This window comes from Cnephaeus nilssonii (genome assembly GCF_951640355.1).
Source record: "Cnephaeus nilssonii genome assembly, chromosome: 3".
NCBI classification, from domain to species: Eukaryota; Metazoa; Chordata; class Mammalia; order Chiroptera; family Vespertilionidae; genus Cnephaeus; species Cnephaeus nilssonii.
The window spans coordinates 41,096,190-41,116,431 of record NC_137074.1 but is presented as its reverse complement, the minus strand read 5'-3'; the positions used below and the strand labels follow the sequence as shown (position 1 = coordinate 41,116,431).

At 41.3% G+C, this 20,242-nt stretch overlaps 1 protein-coding gene across 1 annotated transcript in view; it reads left to right on the top strand.

Moving 5' to 3' along the window:
- The window catches only part of MCCC1 (methylcrotonyl-CoA carboxylase subunit 1), a 63,347-nt gene extending 48,694 nt beyond the window's left edge, over positions 1-14,653 (top strand). Inside the window, exons 15-19 of the mRNA XM_079766767.1 lie at positions 5,834-5,883; positions 9,858-9,995; positions 11,184-11,291; positions 13,263-13,334; positions 14,297-14,653. Coding sequence (XP_079622893.1) covers positions 5,834-5,883; positions 9,858-9,995; positions 11,184-11,291; positions 13,263-13,334; positions 14,297-14,395 — 467 coding nt within the window. The 3' untranslated portion in view covers positions 14,396-14,653. The remainder of the gene's footprint in view (positions 1-5,833; positions 5,884-9,857; positions 9,996-11,183; positions 11,292-13,262; positions 13,335-14,296) is intronic.
- Positions 14,654-20,242: the final 5,589 nt, after the last annotated feature.

The following is a 20,242-nucleotide window of genomic DNA, read 5'->3' as shown; positions in this document are numbered from 1 at the left end:
GAATTGATTTGCTCTGGGTGGTAGAGTTGATTTTTTTTTCTTCATTACACTTTTTCTGTATTTTGTAAATATTCTAAAAATATGTTATAAAACATACATAGCAAAATAACTGAAGTAAAATTTGCCAACATTTTAGTGAGGTTACCACTGGGTGGTGGGATTTGAAGCAGTCTTTTCCCCCCACCATGCTTCTGTGTACTTTCTTTGGTTTGTATTTCTTCGGTGAAAATGCAGTACTTTTATTTATTTATTTATTTATTTATTTATTTATTTATTTATTTATTTTTACCCTTCTTTTCCCTCCTGAGAATGTATTACTTTTTTTCTTAAATCCTCACTGGGGAATATTTTTTCCATTGATTTTTAAAGAGAGTGGACGGGAGGGAGGAAGGAGGGCAGAGAAAGAGGGAGATGGGGAAAGAGAGAGAGAGAGAGAGAGAGAGAGAGAGAGAGAGAGAGAGAACAGCGTGAGAGAGAGACACATCAATTGCTTGCCTCCCACACATGCCCGACCAGGACTGAGGCTGGGGATCGAACCTGCAACAGAGGCACATGCCTTTGGTTCACAGGCTGACGCTCTAACCATTGAGCACCCCAGCCAGGGTGAGCATGTATTCCTTTAAGTAAGAAAAACAATATCCAAAACTCTAAGCAAGAAAGATTACCCACTGCTCAGGCAGTATTTCAGGTGGGAGTGGATTAATAAAGATATGTAATTTATTATTAAGTGCCTTATCACATGTAAATTTTATCTTCACAATTTAATAAGGGGGAGTCACTGTTACAGCCACGTATGGCTGATGAAACGATGGCATGGAAGGTACAATAACTTATTCAAGACTAGTAAGTGGCAGAGCCAATGTTTGACACCTAATCTTTCTGACCCTGATTCCTATGCTATTTCCACCACCTTTCCCGTGGCAAATTGATTTTTGATTGCACATTAATTTGAGTAGGCTCAGGGTGGGAACTGATTTATTGTAACTGAAGTTAGGAGAGGCTGACACAAAATTTGGACTGGAACAGTGTACCAGAGGGACCAGAATCACGTGGTAGCTGGTGGCTATATGCCTTCTGCTGCAATACAGTTTGCATGGGAAGCCAGAGGGGGGCAGAGTCAGAGCAGGAAGGATGGGTAACCTTGAAGGTGAGGTATCCTTGACCTGTGACAACTCCATTATAAAACGTGCCTATCAGGTAGAACAGAATCTTCCTGTCAGCTCATCACAGCACCCTCCTCTCTACCCCAGTTCTATGTAGACATCCACTCACTTCTTAACAAATTCCTTGTTCACAGTTGACTGGGTTACAGCTCTTTAGATATCTTTTCATCCTGAGCCTAGATGGTCATTACCTGAAGTGCACGGAGTACTTTGAAAGTTAGTTTGCAAACATCCCTTGTAGAGTAGCATTCTGCAAATGCTTAAGCTATCCATTTTATGCGGGTGTGTTTATTCATTTCATCCTAAAAAACAGCCTCCAAAATGTGAAAGTATCTTACACTAGGCTGAATATGCTGAATACAAGTATCAGCAGCAATAAAATTTAAGTGGCCTCTTCAATCTACATTAAACAGGAAAACAGCCTGTGTGATTATAATGCAGATGAGCCAACTGTGTTATTTGGCATGGATCTTCACGGAGGCACCGAGCCGTGTTTTGAATTATATTGCATTTCTTGGATTTTTTTTTTTTATTTTAAAAAATTAATTGAAGAGCCAACATGGTTGCTGTTCACTACTTCCTTTTGGCAGTATTTTTCAACCATAATCCAGGTCTGAATGTCACAGTTTTCAGAACTGTTAGGCTAATCCGCAGTGACTGTGGTTGGATGGGAGTGCACCAAACAAGAAGCCTAAGGGCCCAGAAGCATTTATGAATATAAAGTAGAACCAACTCTAATGGTCTCAGTGAGAATGGCCAAGTATTTTAAATGACCAAGGCTTGAAAGATACTCTCACTTTGTTACTAGCGGCCATGTTTCACAGAACCCTGCCCTGCCCTCAATAATAATAATAATAATAATAATAATAATAATAATAATAGCTAAGACTTATTGTTTGGCATATGTGAGATATTGTGTTAAGCACTTTCCATGAATTATTTCTTTTGCATTTTCAGAACAGGCCAATGAAATTGGTGTTCTTATTAGTGTCAACTTTATAAAACCTTTGTAAAAGGCTTAGGGAGAATGATCATTTCCTTAAAAATCACACCAAAAGGAATTGGTAGAGCCAGAATTTGAACCCACACTTCAAGGTGCTTGTGCTTACCTAACACTGCATCATGTTAAACTTTCTTTCATACCTTATTAAATACATAAGAGGTGTCTAAGATTCTCTTGTGGGAGGTCAAGAGATATCTAGGGGAGAGGGGAAAAAGTTGAGTTACCCTACTATACATAAAAGAATTTAGACATTTTCTGGCGATGTCTTTACTGTGATTCTATTGGCATTCATGTTATTACAAGACTTCATTTTTAAGAAAATATATTTTATTGATTTTCTACAGAGAGGAAGGGAGAGGGATAGAGAGCTAGAAACATCGACCAGCTGCCTCCTGCACACCCCCCACCAGGGATGTGCCCACAACCAATGTACATGCCCTTGACCAGAATCGAACCTGGGATCCTTCAGTCCGCAGACCGACGCTCTATCCACTGAGCCAAACCGGTTTCGGCAAGTTCATATTTTATAAATTGAAAGAAAACTGATCTGAGATGATCAGATGCATTTTCTCTCTCTCTCTTTTTTTTTTTTACTAGAATAATAGTTGTGTTTAAGTATGTAAGGACACATTAAAGACAGAAAATGATAAATGAGAATATTGGGAGGATTTAAGATAAAATGAATATAATTGTGAACTGGAAAATTTGTATTATGATTGAAAGAACATTAACGTATATATGCATTCATTTATTCAGTAGCTCTGATTGAGTACTTAATATTTACTAGGAAAGGGGAGTAAACCAATAGAGGGCCATGATCTGTGCCCTCGAGAAGCTCACAGATTCGTTGGAGGCAGATTTTCAAGGGAAAATGTGTAATATACTCTGCAAATACAGGTTTTATGGGATCTTCAAAGAGAGGGTCTGCATCCTGACTAAAGAAGTCAGGGAAGGCTTTGCAGAAAAGGTAATGATAGATTTAATTCATTAAGAATGAGTAGAGATTTGCTTGCTAAATAATGTGGAGGAATATCCTTGGGGCAGAAGTCACAGATTCTGGAAAGAGTGTGGAATGTTGGGAAATCAAGAACGGCTTGCTAAATGAGAAGCTAAGTATTCTTAGGGAGAGTGGTGGTTGATGAGCCTGGGTAGATGGGTAGGGGCGGAGACTAAGGAGCTTTATGTGATATGCCAGCATTTTTATTTAATCCTGGGGAGAAAAATGTAGGCAAGGTAATGAGAAAATCCAGTATTCAAGTGAAAATGATCCTTCTGACGGCAGAATGAATAGGAAGGTTTTGAAGATGTGATTGATTGATTTTTTTTTTCAGCTGTAACAGGTTGCCACAAACTTAGTGGTTTAAAATAACACGAATTTACAGTTTTGGAGGTCAGGAACCCTAAAATCAAAGTGCTGGCAGGACTGTGCTCCATCCGGAGGCTCAAAGAGAGAATTGGTTCCTTTTCCAGTTTCTAAAGGCTGCTTGCTTTAGTTTACTCGGGGCCCCTCTACCTTCCTGTCTTCAAAGCTGGCAGTGTAACAGCTTCATAGCCTCTTCAAATATCTCCCTCCCCCTCCTTTTCCCTGACCCCTGCATTTTCTCTTAAAAAGAGTTAAAGTTATTGACAAGATACAGGCTAGAACGTTTCATTCATTTATACATTCAGTACAAAGCTTATGAAAAAATAAATATTCTGAACAACGGGAAGAAGAGATAAAAGAGGTCTTTGTTCCTATGTTTATCTCCTAAGGAATTTGCCACTTGGCAAAGAAGTGTGTGTTGGGAAGAAGGATGCGTAGTGGGAATGATGCGGCCCTGGAGTTAGACAGTATGGGTATGAATTCTGGCTCCCTTGTGTTCTGTGACCCTTGGGCAAGTCACGTACTCTGTAAGCATCAGCTGTCCTCAGCCGTACATGGGCATGGCAGTGGCAATTACTTCACAACATGTGTGAGGCACTTAGCTCGTTGAATGGCATGTAGTGAGCAGTCAACAAACATTAGCTGTCATCATCCTCATCATTATTATTTTAAACTATTCCCTTGCTACTGTTAAAAGAACCAAGTAGGTCTGTATGTCACATGTTAACTAAAATAAAGTTGGTTGCAGAACAATATGTATAGCAATGTCCTATTTTTATAAAAGAAAAATACAAACCTGCATGTGTATTTTGAAAGGTCTGAAAGGATTTACACGTTCCAGCGTTTAATAGTACTTACATCTGGGCAATTGGGAGGACTTTTAGGCCTTGTGAACATTTTTATTTTTGCGATTTTTTAAAACAATTGATAAAGAGAAAAATCACTCTGTCATAACCTTGCTGAGGGGAGAATCCTAATGGTGTTTATATGTAGAAGCCTAAATGTACAGAGGAGAGAGGGTTCATTCCACCCAGACAGGCTCTTCCCCAGTGAGCGCAATGTGAAGGAGGGGTGGGGGGTCAGTGGGAGGGGCCTGGGCAAAGGGCACAGAGAGGGGAAGGACAGAGACACCAGGAGAATGTTAATTGACCCATTTTCCCATTTGGTTGGACACAGGGCTGTGTGGAAGAATGGTGGGAAACAGGACAGAGTTTGGTGCTCTCAGTGCAAAGCCAAGTGTTCTCACTGTGGTGGGGACTTGCTAGGAATCAGCTGGGAGGGTTGGGACAGGGAGCAGGAAGTCCTGGCAGGACCTCCTCAGGTCAGCCAGGCCTGAAGCCGCCGTCTGAATCAGGGGCGGGCGGAAGAAATGGGTAGTCCAGGCATCCAAAGGGAAGACTTCGGCAGTTATGTGGTGACCGTTGGAAGTAGAAAGCAAAGGAGAAGGTAAGAATGACAGGTTTTAAACCTGGGTGACAAGGGGCATAACATTGCTCGTCATGGCGCTCACAGGGCAGGAGGGAAAGCAGGCGGAGGCGGGAGATAATTTGTTGGACACACTATGTTCATTTTAAAGTACGGATGGAACATTTAGCTGGACACGACTTAGAGTTCTGCAGAAAGACTGGGGACAGATATGAGCTGGCGGCCTCAACGTGATGGTTGAAGTGTCAGGACTAGATGGAATGACTTTGGTCTTCATTCTGTAGCCCACAAAAGTTTCAATTTCCATCTCCCTGAATAGTCTTGAACCAATTCTATAGTCACATAATAATGAATATATTGTATATTATATTTGTGTAGTCTATTACAGTTTATAAAGTACTTTCACATTGATATCATCATTGTTACATCTCATCCATTTAATGGGTCAAATGGATCAGAAAACCAAGACCCAGAGATTTAAAGGGACTTAGTCAAAATCACAGAGATGATCATGCCACACAGATGGCCGATTTGGATCTTAAGCCAGAACTTCTTTTTCCCAATTAATTACAGTTTTTACCATAACAATGCAGCCTTTCTTATAGAAAAAAAATACCTAAAATAGCCTACAGTCTTAAAAAGCTAAAACTCCATTTCTAAAAAGGCAAAGTTTGAAATTCACCTTTTGTGAAACCTGCCTGATAACTTGTGTGTTTTTTTTGTTTTGTTTTGTTTTGTTTTAATCTTTATTGCCAGGGAGTTAACAGATGTTGCTATCCTAACAGCTAGTTATCTTTATGTTGAAAATCAGATTTTTGGAATCTCAGTTACTGAATAAATGAAGGTCTTCTAATTTTGTTTAATTTTTATCCCCTGAAGATGTAGCCATAGCTGTAACATACAATCAGGATGGGTCATATAGCATGCAGGTAAGCCTTACTGGTTTTGTTCTACATCTGATCTCTCTCATACTGAGAATGGTCTTTTTATGCTCTCCGGTTTCTCTTAAGCCACTGACTGCTCTGTCTATACTTAGGAGAATGTCATGTGCTTTTATTTCAGACCAATTTGAGGAAACTACCCCCTATACATTTTCTGATTTTGTACTCAGTTTGGCTGTGATTCAAAAGTTGGCAAAAAATAATAGCTTTGAGTCAGACACTGAAGTGTGTGGATATATTTATATCTAAAGCAGCGGTTCTCAAACATTTTGGTCTCAGGACCCCTGTACATTCTTAAAAATCACTGAAACGCCCTAAAGAGCTTTGTTTGTATTAGTTACATCTGTTAATTTTACTGTACAGAAAATTAAACTGAGAACATGTTTAATTATTTTGATGTATATTTTTAAGTATAAGTAACAAAATTTACCATTTTAACCATTTTTAAGTGTATAGTTCAGTGGCATTGCATTCACATTGTTGTATAACCATCGCCACCATCCACCCATAGAACTTTTCTCCTCTTGCAAAACTCAAACACTATACCTATTAAACAAGAGCATCATACTCCTCCTTCCCCCAGCCCCTGGCAACTGCCATTCTACTTCGTGTCTCTATGAATTTGGCTGCTAGGTGACTCATAAGTGAAACCATTCAGCATTTGTCCTTTCGTGAACTGGCTTATTTCACTTAGCATAATGTCTGGAAGGTTCTCCCATGTTGTATCATATGTCCAAATTTCCTTCCTTTTTAAGGCTGACTAATATTTTATTGACTGTATATACCATTTTTTTTTTACTCATTCATTGATTGATGGGTACTTGGGTTGCTTCCACCTTTAGGCTATTGTGAATAATGCTACTATAAACATACTAGTAGGTGTATAAATATCTCTTCGAGACCCTGTTTTCAATTTTCTTGGGCATATACCCAGAAGTAGAAATGCTGGATCATAAATATGATAGTTCTATTTTTTTAGGAACTACCATACTGTTTTCCATAGTGGCTACACCATTTAATGTTCCCACCAACAGTGCACAAGGGTTCCAGTTTCTCCACATTCTTGCCAACATTTTTTTCTTCTTTTTATAAAGCCATCCTAATGGGTGTAAAGTAGTATTTCATTATGGTTTTGATTTACATTTATCTGATGGCTGATGATGTCGAACATCTTTTCATGTGCTAATTGGCCATTTCTCTGTCTTCTTTGGAGAAATGTCTATTCAAGTCCTTTGCCCATTTTTTAAAAATCAGGTTGGTTTTTTTATTGTTGAGTTGTAGGATAAATTGAGACAAGTTTAGAACCTAAGATTACACAAGCACACATTCCATTGCCACAGAGTGATAACATTATCGCATGTCCTGCATCTCTGAAAATTCCACTGTATACTTATGAGAGAATGTGGGCTAAAAAGGGCAAATTACATAATATTATTATGAAATAGTTTGATTTCATGGACCCCCTGAAAGAACCCCAAGTGATCCACAGGTCATTCTTTGAGAATCTTTAGTCAAAATTTTTATACTAGCCCTCAAGTAAAAGAAGTCCATTGCACTGGCAAAATGAAATGCTGAAAGCATTAAACAACAATGTGAGAACTCAAGCAAATTTCTATAGTAAGGTACAAATTCAGAGAATTGAGTAAATCATTATTAATAAGACCTAAGAGATTTCAAATCCTGCAAAATGGGTTTATTAATGACTAGAGGCCCGGTGCACGAAATTTGTGCATGGGGGGGGAAGGTCCCTCAGCCTGGCCTGCACCCTCTTGCAATCTGGGACCCCTTGGGGATGTCCAACTGCTGGTTTAGGCCCAATCCTGAACTGGAGTTGGACATCCCTCTCGCAGTCCGGGACCACTGGCTCCTAACTGCTCGCCTGCCTGCCTCATCACCCCTAACCACTTGCCTGCCTGCCTGATTGCCCCTAACCATTCTGCCTACCTGCCTCATCGCCCCTAACCACTCTGCCTGCCTGATTGCCTCTAACCACTCTGCCTGCCTGCCTGATCGCCCCTAACTGCTCACCTGCCTGCCTGATCGCCCCTAACTGCCTCTGCCTCAGCCCCCGCTACAGCGGCTTCGTCTGGAAGGATGTCCAGAATGATACCCAGAAGGTTGTTCGGCTGTCCGGTCTAATTAGCATATTGCGCTTTTATTATTATAGATAAGCTTTTGATTGCCCAACACTTGGAGAGACACATTGGTTTTCTTTCTATCAGTCAGAAAAATTATGGGAAGTCTACCTCCCTTAATTATAAGAGTTATAATTCATATTGGTACTTTTTTTCCCCTTTTAAATTTTTCAATTACATTTGACATACAGTTTCATATGAGTTTTAGGTGTATAACAAAGTGATCAGATTTTTATATAACTTACAAAGTGATCACCCTGATAAGCCTAGTACCCATCTAGCACCATACAGCATTATTATAATGCTAGAGGCCTGGTGCACGAAATTCATGCACTTGGGGGGGTCCCTCAGCCCGGCCTGCACCCTCTCACAGTCCGGGAGCCCTCAGGGGATGTCCCACTGCTGGCTGAGGCCCAGTGCCTGGCTTAGACCATCAGTCAGACATCCTTAGCACTGCCACGGAGGGAGAGGCTCCTGCCACTGCTGCTGTGCTTGCCAGCCATGAGCCCAGCTTCTGGCTGAGTGGCGCTCAGCTACTGTGTTGAGTGTCTGCCCCCTGGTGGTTAGTGCGCGTCATAGCGACCGGCCATTCCACCATTCGGTCGATTTGCATATTAGCCTTTTATTATATAGGATTATTGACTATATTCCCTGTGCCGTACTTTACATCCCTGTGACTCTTCATCCCCTTTTTTAAATAACTTCAGTTTCCTAAAGCTATCTGGGGAGTGTCTGTGCCATTCAATATGACAAAATTGAGAATTTTCTAAGTATTTTAAATGTTATATAATAAATTTTATATAATACTGATTTGGGGACCCCTTTTTGTCCCTTGACAAATGGTAAATTGGCAGATTTGTTCTAATCTGCTCATGGAACTACATTCACAAATTTACAATGTGCTATTGTAAATCTTTAAACAAAACTGTTCCCAATCTAACCTTTATATCCTGAGAATTTTACCAAGTTTCATATGGCCGTTTGAGTGGGTTACAAAGCATATTTAATTTAGGATAGATGAAAGCAGTGTATAAATACTGCAGTATAACCTATTTCACCTTAGCCTACATAATATATTTGAAAAGAGTAGCCATGGGATTTTGACACTAACATCATGGGAATTGAGATGAAAAATAAACACAGAAGATTTAAGTGGATTTTCTGTATGTAAGGGAAATTTTGTTTGAGTGTATATGAGAGAAAACATTCTTTAAAATAGAATGGTTTCATGTCCTTTTGCCAGCTACCTTGAAAGATTTAAGTGTAAAATCTGTTCTTTGGAACTCTCTCTTAGAGAAAATTGTGGTCAATATCCAGCTAACTTATCTTCTTAAATCATAACTGAAACCCATAAATAGGATCTACATGCTGGTGAGATAAAAGAAATACCATCTAATTATGTGGTTCTGGCTTTTTTCACTACTGACTTTGGCACAGTAAAACTAAACTTGACTTTGGATACTCAGAAATGAATGCAAACATGTAATACATATATATATACCCAACAAAATTTTAATAATTTTGCTTAATTTGATTTATGCTTCTATTTCACATGTATTGCTATTCTTGCATGAACCTTTATCTGTAGCATTGTGAGTGCTATGAATATGTTATGTAACTATGTTTTCCTCTCATTATCTTACTGCTGTTTCTACCTAGAGTATTTCGTTTATGAATCTTAAGGGGAAAGTTTCTACATGACTTTTTTTAAAAAAAAACAAAAAACATTTTACCTGTTACCTTTTGAAACTAATTCTGATTTTATTAATTATGTAGTGTTGTTCGTTTACTTTAAGGATCTTCTCTGTATTTTTTCTTTTTTTTTAGATTGGAGATAAAACTTTCCAAGTACTCGGTGATCTTCATAGTGAGGGAGACTGTACTTACATGAAATGTTCTATAAATGGAGTTTCTAGTAAAACTAAGTTAATTATTCTGGAAAACACAATTTACCTATTTTCTGTGGTAAGGTCTCTTCTTTGTAATAACTCTGTTGGTGTTGGGAGAAAATTGCTTGACCAGAGATAAGAGGATTAGAAAGATCCACTTCCTTCAATCTCTTCTGTGTTTCCCTCTCTGATCTGTTTCTTTGCCATCTTCCCGCCATCTCTTGTTCTTTTGTTCACACAGATTCTCATTGATAGACACATACTCGTTTTCTTCCTTTAATTCTGAAACATGTCCTTACACCCTTCTTGTCAGAATATCTCCCTGCTCAGTGGGCCTGTTCTCTCAGGGATTTGATACCTTAACACTTTCCCCAACCGCCATCCTCCTGATACTTGAAACCCTGGGGATTTGGGAGGAGGTGGCCATTGGGAGAGGAGCTGGACCAGATGTTCCCTGTGGGCAAGGTGTTCAGTAGGAAGGGAGTGGGGTGAGTGGTGTTCTCCTGGCAGATGATGGAGGCAGGCTTTGCGTGGATTTGGTTAGGAGTTTATCAAGAGACCTTAGGGTTCTGCATGGGTTATCAGCTATACTGTGGTTTCTTCAGAGTCTTCTCACATTTGGGAACCATCTCACAGATCACAGCCCTTAGTGATGAGGTGCCTTTAGTCATCAAGTAAAGTATATGGAGTCGAGGATGACCTCACTTTGCCAGGCATTCCTTCCCGTAGTCAGTACACTGTGACCATATGATGGAGGAGGCAGGATGGTGAGTGGCGAAGAGCTTACGTTCTGGAAAATGAAGCTGCTTTCATTCAAATTCAAACCACTGAGCAGCTGTGTGACCTTGGGCTTCAGTTCCTGTTCATCTATAAACAGGAATAATAACTATACCTACCTCATAAGGTTATTGTGACAATTATATAAATATAATTGTTAAGAACAGTTCCTCCCTCAGACTAAGCACTTGATGGCAGAGATGTTACTAAAAATGACTTCCAGACAGTGGCTGTCTTTTACCAACAGTTATATATATTAATCCCTTGCATCCCCTCTGAGGCTTGTATACCATTACTCCTGCATAATGGGAACCAAAACCAAGGAGTTTAGTAATTTTCTTAAGGTCACAAAGCTGGATTAGAACCCTGGTGTTAAAGATGACTAACATTTAATAGATAGCTTGAAAATAATCATTATGTCAGGTATATTAGTAAAATTATAGGAACAAGATATTGATTTCATTTCTGGTTTGTTTCCTGTTTATAGGAAGGAACTGTTCAGTTTGACATTCCAGTCCCCAAATACTTGTCTTCAGTGAGCTCAGAAGGAATTCAAGCAGGTGCCATAGCGCCCATGACTGGAACCATTGAGAAGGTAACCATGTGAACGTGTGCAGAATAATGCCCAATAAGACCCAATAGACGTCTTTGTTGAACTATACCATATATGTTCTTTTTCTCCTCTCTAAATATCATTCATTGGAAAGCATTCATTTCAAGAAATCAAGGGACTCTATGATAGATTCAAGTTCTATATTACAGTCTTCAGTGAAAATACCAATTTACCTAATTTACAATAAACACTGTTAACATAAATTTTGAAAATGGGAATTTCCATAAAAGTACAAATAATTTAAATTGTCTTGTTATGATTAAAATAAGAGTATTCACCAAGCATTATTCGTAAGGGCTGTCTTTTTTAAACATGTTTTCATTGACTTTTTTTTTTTAAGAGAGAGAGGAAAGGAGAGGGAGAGAAACATCAATTAGAGAAACATCAATCAGCTGCCTCCTGCACGCCCCCTACTGGGGATCAAGCCCACAACCCAGGCATGTGACCTGCCTGGGAATCGAAGCGGTGACCTTGATGCTCAACCAACTGAGCCACACCGGCCAGGGCAAAAGGGTTGTTTTGTACTGTTAAATTTAACAGCAATTTATCATGAATAATGACTTTTTCTCTAATGTACATAACTGCATCAGTGTTAAAATGTGAAAGACTGATATTGGTGGAGAACAACGTGGTTTGGTGTTGAGTGCAGTATGTATCCAGAGTTGAGATCCATACTGATACACCCTCAAGTGGTAATAGGTCAGAAGTCTCCTTTTAAATACTTGAATGTAGTAGCGTCCCCTCAAATTCATTTAAGTCTTAAAAATTCAACTGTATCTTCTTGGTACCACTCCAAAAAAAGGAAGAAGAAAACTATTTAAATAATTTGAGGGGGATGAGGACAAATATGTGATACCTTAATCAATAAAGAAATTTTTAAAAATAAATAAATAAATAATTTGAGTGATTTCACCCAACGTTCCCCTAGAAATGTTTGCTGAGAGGCAGTGTGAGCTGGAGACTCCATTCTGCCTTTAACTCATTCACTCTCAGTCCCCACAGGCCTCCCAGGACGTGGGCAGTGCTGCACAGGGTGCAGAATAGGGTCTTACATTTAAAGATGCATGTTTTCCCCAAAACTGGGCCCTAAACCCAGACCATTGATTTCCTCTGACACCAAGGCCTCGCCCAGCATTGCAGATGTGGGGGGCTTTCACGGCTCTTTCTCATTTTTCATAGTACTGGTTCTGTAGAGCCTGAGTTTTCTGTGTTTCCAAACACTCCTTGATAACTCTTAGCAAAAACAAGCAAACAGTGAGACCATATGGGCTGCATGAGTTCATTTATACATATGAAAAGGAAAACAGATTTTCCTGGGGTTGCCAACAAGTATAATTCTTTCACCTGAAGATAGTCTATACATTTACTGCACGGGGCCAGAGGACCTGAAACACTGTATCCTAGACAACCTAAAAACTAGACAAAGAGGCAAGGCCTCCTACTCTGACTATGGTGAAGACATTCAAGTATAGTAGTTCTCCCCAGTTGGTGGTATGTCTGTCTGTCTCTCTCTCTCTCTCTCTCTCTCTCTCTCTCTCTCTCTCTCTTTTATTGTTTCCCATCACCATTTATCTCTTCTATGCCCTCTTCCACCTCCACCCACCCTCCCTCCCTCCACAGTCACCACACTGCTGTCCATATGCATGGGTGGTATGTCTTGTCTGTACACTCATGAAGAAAACAAAAGGGTCTCAAGATACATAAGACATATTAATCTGTTTCCAGGAAAACTAGATGGCTTGGGGGTGGGAATGGGGAACCAAGTAGTGCCTCCCGCTGACAACAGTGCCCGCGATGCCAGGCTGCCCTGCAGGTCTCCGCTGGTGCGTTTGTCTTTGGCAGACAGGACAGCCACAGACTCATGCGTCCGCGGTGTTCGTTTATGTGTCAGCTCTGTGGACCACAGAGGACCGCTGTGTGTCCAAGGATTAACTTGTCCCTCTGGACCTCTAGGTGCTTGTAAAAGCTGGAGACAAGGTGAAAGCTGGAGACTCTCTAATGGTCATGATCGCCATGAAGATGGAGGTAAGTACGTGCCATCGTGAGGTCCGTTGCCAGGTAAACTGTGGGCGCTTAGCAGACCTAATTGTTCTTTTCCCTTATTTAGTAAGTTAATACCATTTTACATATTAAGGGCCATGGGCTGATAAAGCTTTAACTGCAGGAAAAAACAAACATTCTTCTCATTTTAATTTTGTGACATCGCACCTGTCGTTTGATTCTGAAATTAATGAAATCATTAATATCTTAGATTCAGGCAATAACCCAACTGAATATTCGCTATGGGTATTTTCCAGGGCCAAACCTAGGGTGCCAACGCTCAGTGTCAAAGTGAAAACCTCCGTCATATTAAATTAGCTCTTTAGGTTTGCAGGTGGTTGGAAATTATAGGCCAGTGGTTCTCAGACCTGGCCACACTTTGTCAGCCACACCTGGGAACTTTTAAAAACTACTTCCCTGCCCTAACCGGTTTGGCTCAGTGGATAGAAGGTCCCAGGTTCGATTCCGGTCAAGGGCATGTACCTTGGTTGCGGGCACATCCCCAGTAGGGAGTGTGCAGGAGGTAGCTGGTGGATGTTTCTCTCTCATCGATGTTTCTAACTCTCTATCCCTCTCCCTTCCTCTCTGTAAAAAATCAATAAAATATGTTAAGAAAAAAACAAAACAAAACAACTTCCCTGCACCCGTTGAAACTGGGATCTCCCAGAAAGGGGCCCAACGCTTTTTAAAAGCTTCCCAGGTGCGATTCTCCTGTGAAGGTGGGGAGCTTCCTAGTTGGTGACCTTGGGTGGGCTACCGGGGTGTCAGCCCACGGGCGCACCAGGAACATGTTATTTTCTCTGTTCTGTGACGTGAGCAAGGCTGGGAAACATTGATAGACGACAAAGCATCAGAGCAGTTGGCTTCATTTTTCACTCTGACTTCGGCATGTGCTTGGTCCTCATGAGTGTCCCAGCCGTTCCCTGTGGTGTCTTGTGTCCCTGCAGCACACCATAAAGGCTCCGAAGGACGGCACCATCAAGAGAGTGCTCTACAAAGAAGGCGCTCAGGCCAAGCGACACGCTCCTTTAGTCGAGTTTGAGTAAGAGGAACCTGACGCAAGGGAAGCAGAAGACACTCCCGTCAAAGAGATGGCCGGCGAAACATTATCTTAAGTGCAGTATCTCTACACCAAAACAGCAAGTGCCTTCCTGCTTTTCTCGGGGTCTGGAAACAGCAGTTTTATTCAGTGATTCTGTGATTATGTTAAAGCCCTTTCATATTTGAGAATCATACACTTTGATCACAAATAATAAATTATCTGAAAGTATTTCATACTAATAAAATTGAATTATACTTTTTTATTGGAAGCTATTACGGCTTGCTTCTGCCTCAAATTTTATACAGTGTGGTCTCTTCTAGGAAGACGGGCGCAACTTTATCAGAAGAGAATGAGTGGAGGAGAAAAGGTCATTTAACTCAGTGGGTTATTTCCCAGTTACACTCATGACAAAAACGACAGTAACACATTTCAGGGACAGGTGGCTAGCGCTAAACTCAACCGAGGTTTTGTTTTCACCTTCTTAGGGAGTTTATTGGGGAGTTTACAGGCATGGGTGTTAGATCTTGTCTTTGTGATTGCAAAGTTTCTGCTAGACTGCTTTTGCCTTTATTGCACCTACTAAGGTTGTACAAATATATATACAGTCTCGCACCACTTAACAACAAACACTGTATGGAATACTGTAGGCAACTGTAACACAGTGGGAAACACAAGCACATTATACAGCTGTACGAAAATAGTGTTTCTTTACATCCTTATTCCATAAGCTTTTTTCTATTTAAGTTTTTTTTTTTTTTTTTTTTACTTTTTAAACCTTTTGTTAAAAACTAAGACAAAAACACACGTTAGCCTAGACCCGTGGTCGGCAAACTGCGGCTCGCGAGCCACATGCGGCTCTTTGGCCCCTTGAGTGTGGCTCTTCCACAAAATACCATGGCCTGGGCGAGTCTATTTTGAAGAAGTGGCGTTAGAAGAAGTTGAAGTTTAAAAAATTGGGCTCTCAAAAGAAATTTCAATCGTTGTCCTGTTGATATCTGGCTCTGTGGACTAATGAGTTTGCCGACCACTGGCCTAGACCTACACAGGGTCAGGGTCATCAAGATGTGTCTTCCGCGTCCGCCGCGGGTCCCCCTGCCGTGTCTTCAGGGCTGGGCCACTTCAGGAGCCGTCACCTGCGATGGCAGTGCCTTCTTCTGGAGCACCTCCGGAAGGACCCCCAGGCTCCTCCTGAGGAGGGGCTGCTCCTCAGAAATACGTCCATGGTCATTCACTTCATTTGTTTCTCTCTCTTTTTTTTTTTAATCAGCGATTTGCTTGCAAGTACATAAGGCATCACGAACATTCCTATTAATGAAAACCTTTCAGTGTTGGGGTCCGTGTTTTCAAACTTTTTAAGGAGCTTGATGCAATCTGCAAAAGCTTCTGCTAACAGCGTTCACTAAGAAGTTCCTTGGGGGTTGGGCCTTCTTTTTTCTTCTGCCGGTTCTTCTTCTCTTGCCTCTTCTTCAGCTATGCACTCCTCGTTAGCTAATTCCTCAGGAACACCTCTAGAAGCTCCCCAGTGTCACCCGCATCCACACCCAGCGTAAAGCTGTTTGCCGTGGCAACCACAGCCCTGTTGGGTTTTGCAGCCTTTGCGCTAGGATGCTACGATGGCTGTGTCACTAGGCGATAGGAACATTTCAGCTCCATTATAACCTTGTGGGACCGCCGTCCTAGATGTAAGCAGTCCTTGACAAAAACATCATTGTGCAGCACTTGACTACTTTTCTAAGAATATAGTTTACTGTATATTCTTTAAAGAGTAGAAGAAATTGCCCTAGCCGGTTTGGCTCAGTGGATAGAGCGTTAGCCCATGGACTGAAAGGTCCCATGTTCAATTCCAGTCAAGGGCACATACCTCGGTTGCAGGCTCAATTCCCTGGCCCCGGTCGGGGTGCGTGCGGAAGGCAACCAATCGACGTGTCTCTCTCACATCAATGTTTCTCTCTCTGTCTCTTCCCTTCCCTCCCACTGTCTCTAAAAATCAATGGGAAAAATATTCTTAGGTGAGGATTAAACAAACAAAAAGAAGTAGAATAAATTAAGTCAAAATTGAAGTCTACATATATATACACTGAGTGGCCAGATTATTATGATCTCTGAACGCATAATAATCTGGCCACTCAGAGTGTGTGTGTGTGTGTGTGTGTGTGTGTGTGTGTGTGCACGCGCACACACATGAATTCGTGCATGGGTGGGGTCCGGCCAGCCTAGCCAGGGGGAGGGCAGGGGGAGGGGATATGGGCGTTGGCCAGCCTGCCTGCTGGTCGAATTCCTGGTCGAGGGGACAATTTGCATATGAGCCTTTTATTATATAGGATATACACTAAGTGTCCAGATTATTATGCGTTCAGAGATCATAATAATTTGGCCACTCAGTGTATATACATATAGTTGATTTTGCTGCTTATGGAAGTCTGTAAAAGTAGCGCCATACTGTATCTCCTAGAACATGTTATTTCACTCAGTATTGTGATTCCAAGATTCACCCCTGTTGATGCTCTTAGCCGGTTTATTTTGTTGTTACATAGTATTCCAGTGGGAACCATACCACAATTCCTTACCCCTTCTCCCGCTGAACAACTCAGATGGTTTCCAGTGCTTTGCCATTGTGGGAAATGTAGCAATGCACATTTTTTTAAAATATATTTTTATTGATTTTTTTACAGAGAGGAAGGGAGAGGGATAAAGAGTTAGAAACATCCATGAGAGAGAAACATCGATCAGCTGCCTCCTGCACACCCCCTACTGGGGATGTGCCCGCAACCAAGGTACATGCCCTCAACTGGGATCGAACCCGGGACCTTTCAGTCCACAGCCCGACGCTCTATCCCAGGGGTCCTCAAACTTTTTAAACAGGGGGCCAGTTCACTGTCCCTCAGACAGTTGGAGGGCCAGACTATAGTTAAAAAAAAAAAAAACTATGAACAAATTCCTATGCACACTGCACATATCTTATTTTGAAGTAAAAAAACAAAATGGCAAGAACACCCGCATGTGGCCCGCGGGCCATAGTTTGAGGACGCCTGCTCTATCCTCTGAGCCAAACCGGTCAGGGCAGCAATGCACAGTCTTAGTGCACCAGTGCATTTGTGCATTTATAAAAGTGGGATGTTAGGTCATAGGGTAGCACCTGCTCAACCTTGTGAAATGATGTCAGTTTCTTAAAGGGGCTCTAGTAGCCAGCTAAACTTCCCCGCTAACAAATAATTCAATGCGACCACTGCTTGCAAGATAAAATCCAAACCTGCCCTTCCTGGCCAGTTTCAGTGGGGCCCAACCTAAATTTCACACCTTTCCCTTACAGTGCCCACCGCCCCCCAAGCACCTCCCACTCCAGTTGGACAGGTCTGCTCCTAAATGTAGAACACAGCTCGCTCACTTTCAGCAGAGAATCCCTGCTTCTTCATTGCTAGTCCCTGACTTCCACCACCCTCCCCCCCAACTACTACCCCCTGGGTTCTCCTTCCTTTGTACACGCTACCTGATCATAGCTGCTCACAGAACTCGGTACCTGGCTCCTGCAATACCTGTTTTCTGCACCAGTCAGATGGCATCCATTTTCTCCCCCTCACATCTCAGGGTACTGACTTCCATGGTGCCTCATTGGAAAAGTGAACATTCTAACCAAGCTGTGTAATCACATTTATCTGAGAACTCAGCATTTCCAATTTTAGTATTTGGTACCTTTCTCATCACTTTCTTGACAACAGAATTGCTTCCTTGGCAGCCAGGAGACAGATTAATTTTGAACCTGATGTTTCCCACATAGATTTTGACATAATTATGTCTTATTTTCCCAATTAAATCATAGGCATCTTAAAGCAGAGACCATCTTTTACATTTCTTTGTATTCTCCACAACATATAATACAGTCTCATATGCAGCAATAACTCATTCAACAAACAATGAATACTTCAGTGGAAATGGGAAAATGCAGAGGGCCATATATCTATGAGTAATAGCAACAAACAGGGTCTAGACAAAAATGAAGAAATAAAATAGAAATCTTTTTCCTAATGAAAGCATGAAAAAAGTATTTAGCACAGTGAGGCTTTCTACGCTTAGCCACACTTTCTGTAAAATTACTTTTTCTAAATGTATCCAAGTTAAATATTAATAATATATTCTAGCACATAGTATATAATGATACATATATAAACATGTGTGTATGTGTACACATATGTGTATGCATATATAGTCACAGGCAGCAGAGCAACATTGCAGTCAGCAGACTGCATACACATGGTGGTCCCGTAAGATTATAGTGGAGCTGTCTCCCAGCTGTCATAGTGTCAACGCATTACTCACGTGTTTGTGGTGATGCTGGTGTAAACACACCTGCACTGCCAGTCACATAACTGTATAGCACATGCAATTATATACAGTACATAGAGTTGATAAAACTAATAAACAACTGTTCCTGGTTTATGTATTTACTATATTCTTATTGTTGTTTTAGAATGTACTCTTTCTACTTATAAAAGTTTACTGTAAAAGTGTGCCATGTCACACCAGCAGCAGCCTCAGACATCTTTTCTTCATGGAGTCTCTTGATTGAATCATTTTCTCTTGTGCTTGATTTGATCTCATGTTGTTTTGTAGAGTAACATGATGCATGGGTTTAGAGCCTAGAGTCTAGGCCCTAGACTATACAGCCCAGGTGTGAAGTAGGCAATACCATCTAGGTCGGTGCAAGTGCACTCTATGATGTTCGCACAATGACAACATCATCAATGACACATTTCTCAGAATGTGCCTCTGTTGTTAAGCAATGCATGATTATAGAATAAAAAGTTCAAAGTTGAAGACGGTGATTAGCTCCCGGTATTAGGCACAGGGTTCAGCTTGGTGAGGTAGATGCAGGGAGATGTAAGCTACCATTAATGTTTTAGTTGAAGGACTGGGTGGTTGGTTGGTTTGATTTATTATACAATTCTGTGAAAGATGAGACAGGGGGCCGGAGAAAACCAGGACACAGGCTTTATTGGAGGAGAAGACCCCTGCCCGACTGCCTTCCAAAGGAGAAAAAGCACACGTGCCGGGGTGAACATGCCTTTTGAGGGGAGGAAAGCGAAGGGATGGGGCTTAGGGTACTCAGCACACGCTGATTGGTGGTTTCATGTAAGGCACATGATTAGGGACTTAGGAATCGGGGGCTTAGGGTATTTGGCAGGTGCTGATTGGTGGTTCAATGTACAGTCCATATAAGGTGCCTGGTTAGGTGCTCAGGAATGTCCGTGCTGCAGGTGGAGTTTACGTCATACTCCGTCCATCAGTTGGGGGAAGGGAGGATCTATCATTCTGTTTTGTAATTAACATGTTCCATGTAAACTTTTATAATTCAAATACACAATATGCAAGTTGGATGGAGGAAGAAAAGACTATCAGCTGGGAAACTAGTTAGGAAGAAGTACTTACAGATACGTAGGTGGGAGATAGGTAAGGACTAGGCCATCCAAACCAGTGCATTTTATTTTTTTTAATATATTTTATTGATTTTTTTATACAGAGAGGAAGAGAAAGGGATAGAGATTTAGAAACATTGATGAGAGAGAAACATTGATCAGCTGCCTCCTGCACACCTCCTACTGGGGATGTGCCTGCAACCATGGTACATGCCCTTGACCGGAATCGAACCTGGGACCTTTCAGTCCGAAGGCCGACGCTCTATCCACTGAGCCAAACCGATTAGGGCTGCATTTTAAACTATAGTCTCAGCAACAGAGTCTTTTCTCCTGTCCAAACAAAACTGTATTGAGGGAAAAGCAGAGGTGCTCTGGTAGAAATTTCGAGTTGCTTTTTCACTCTTTCATATCCTTCAGTGGAACAAGGTAGAGTCCTCTAA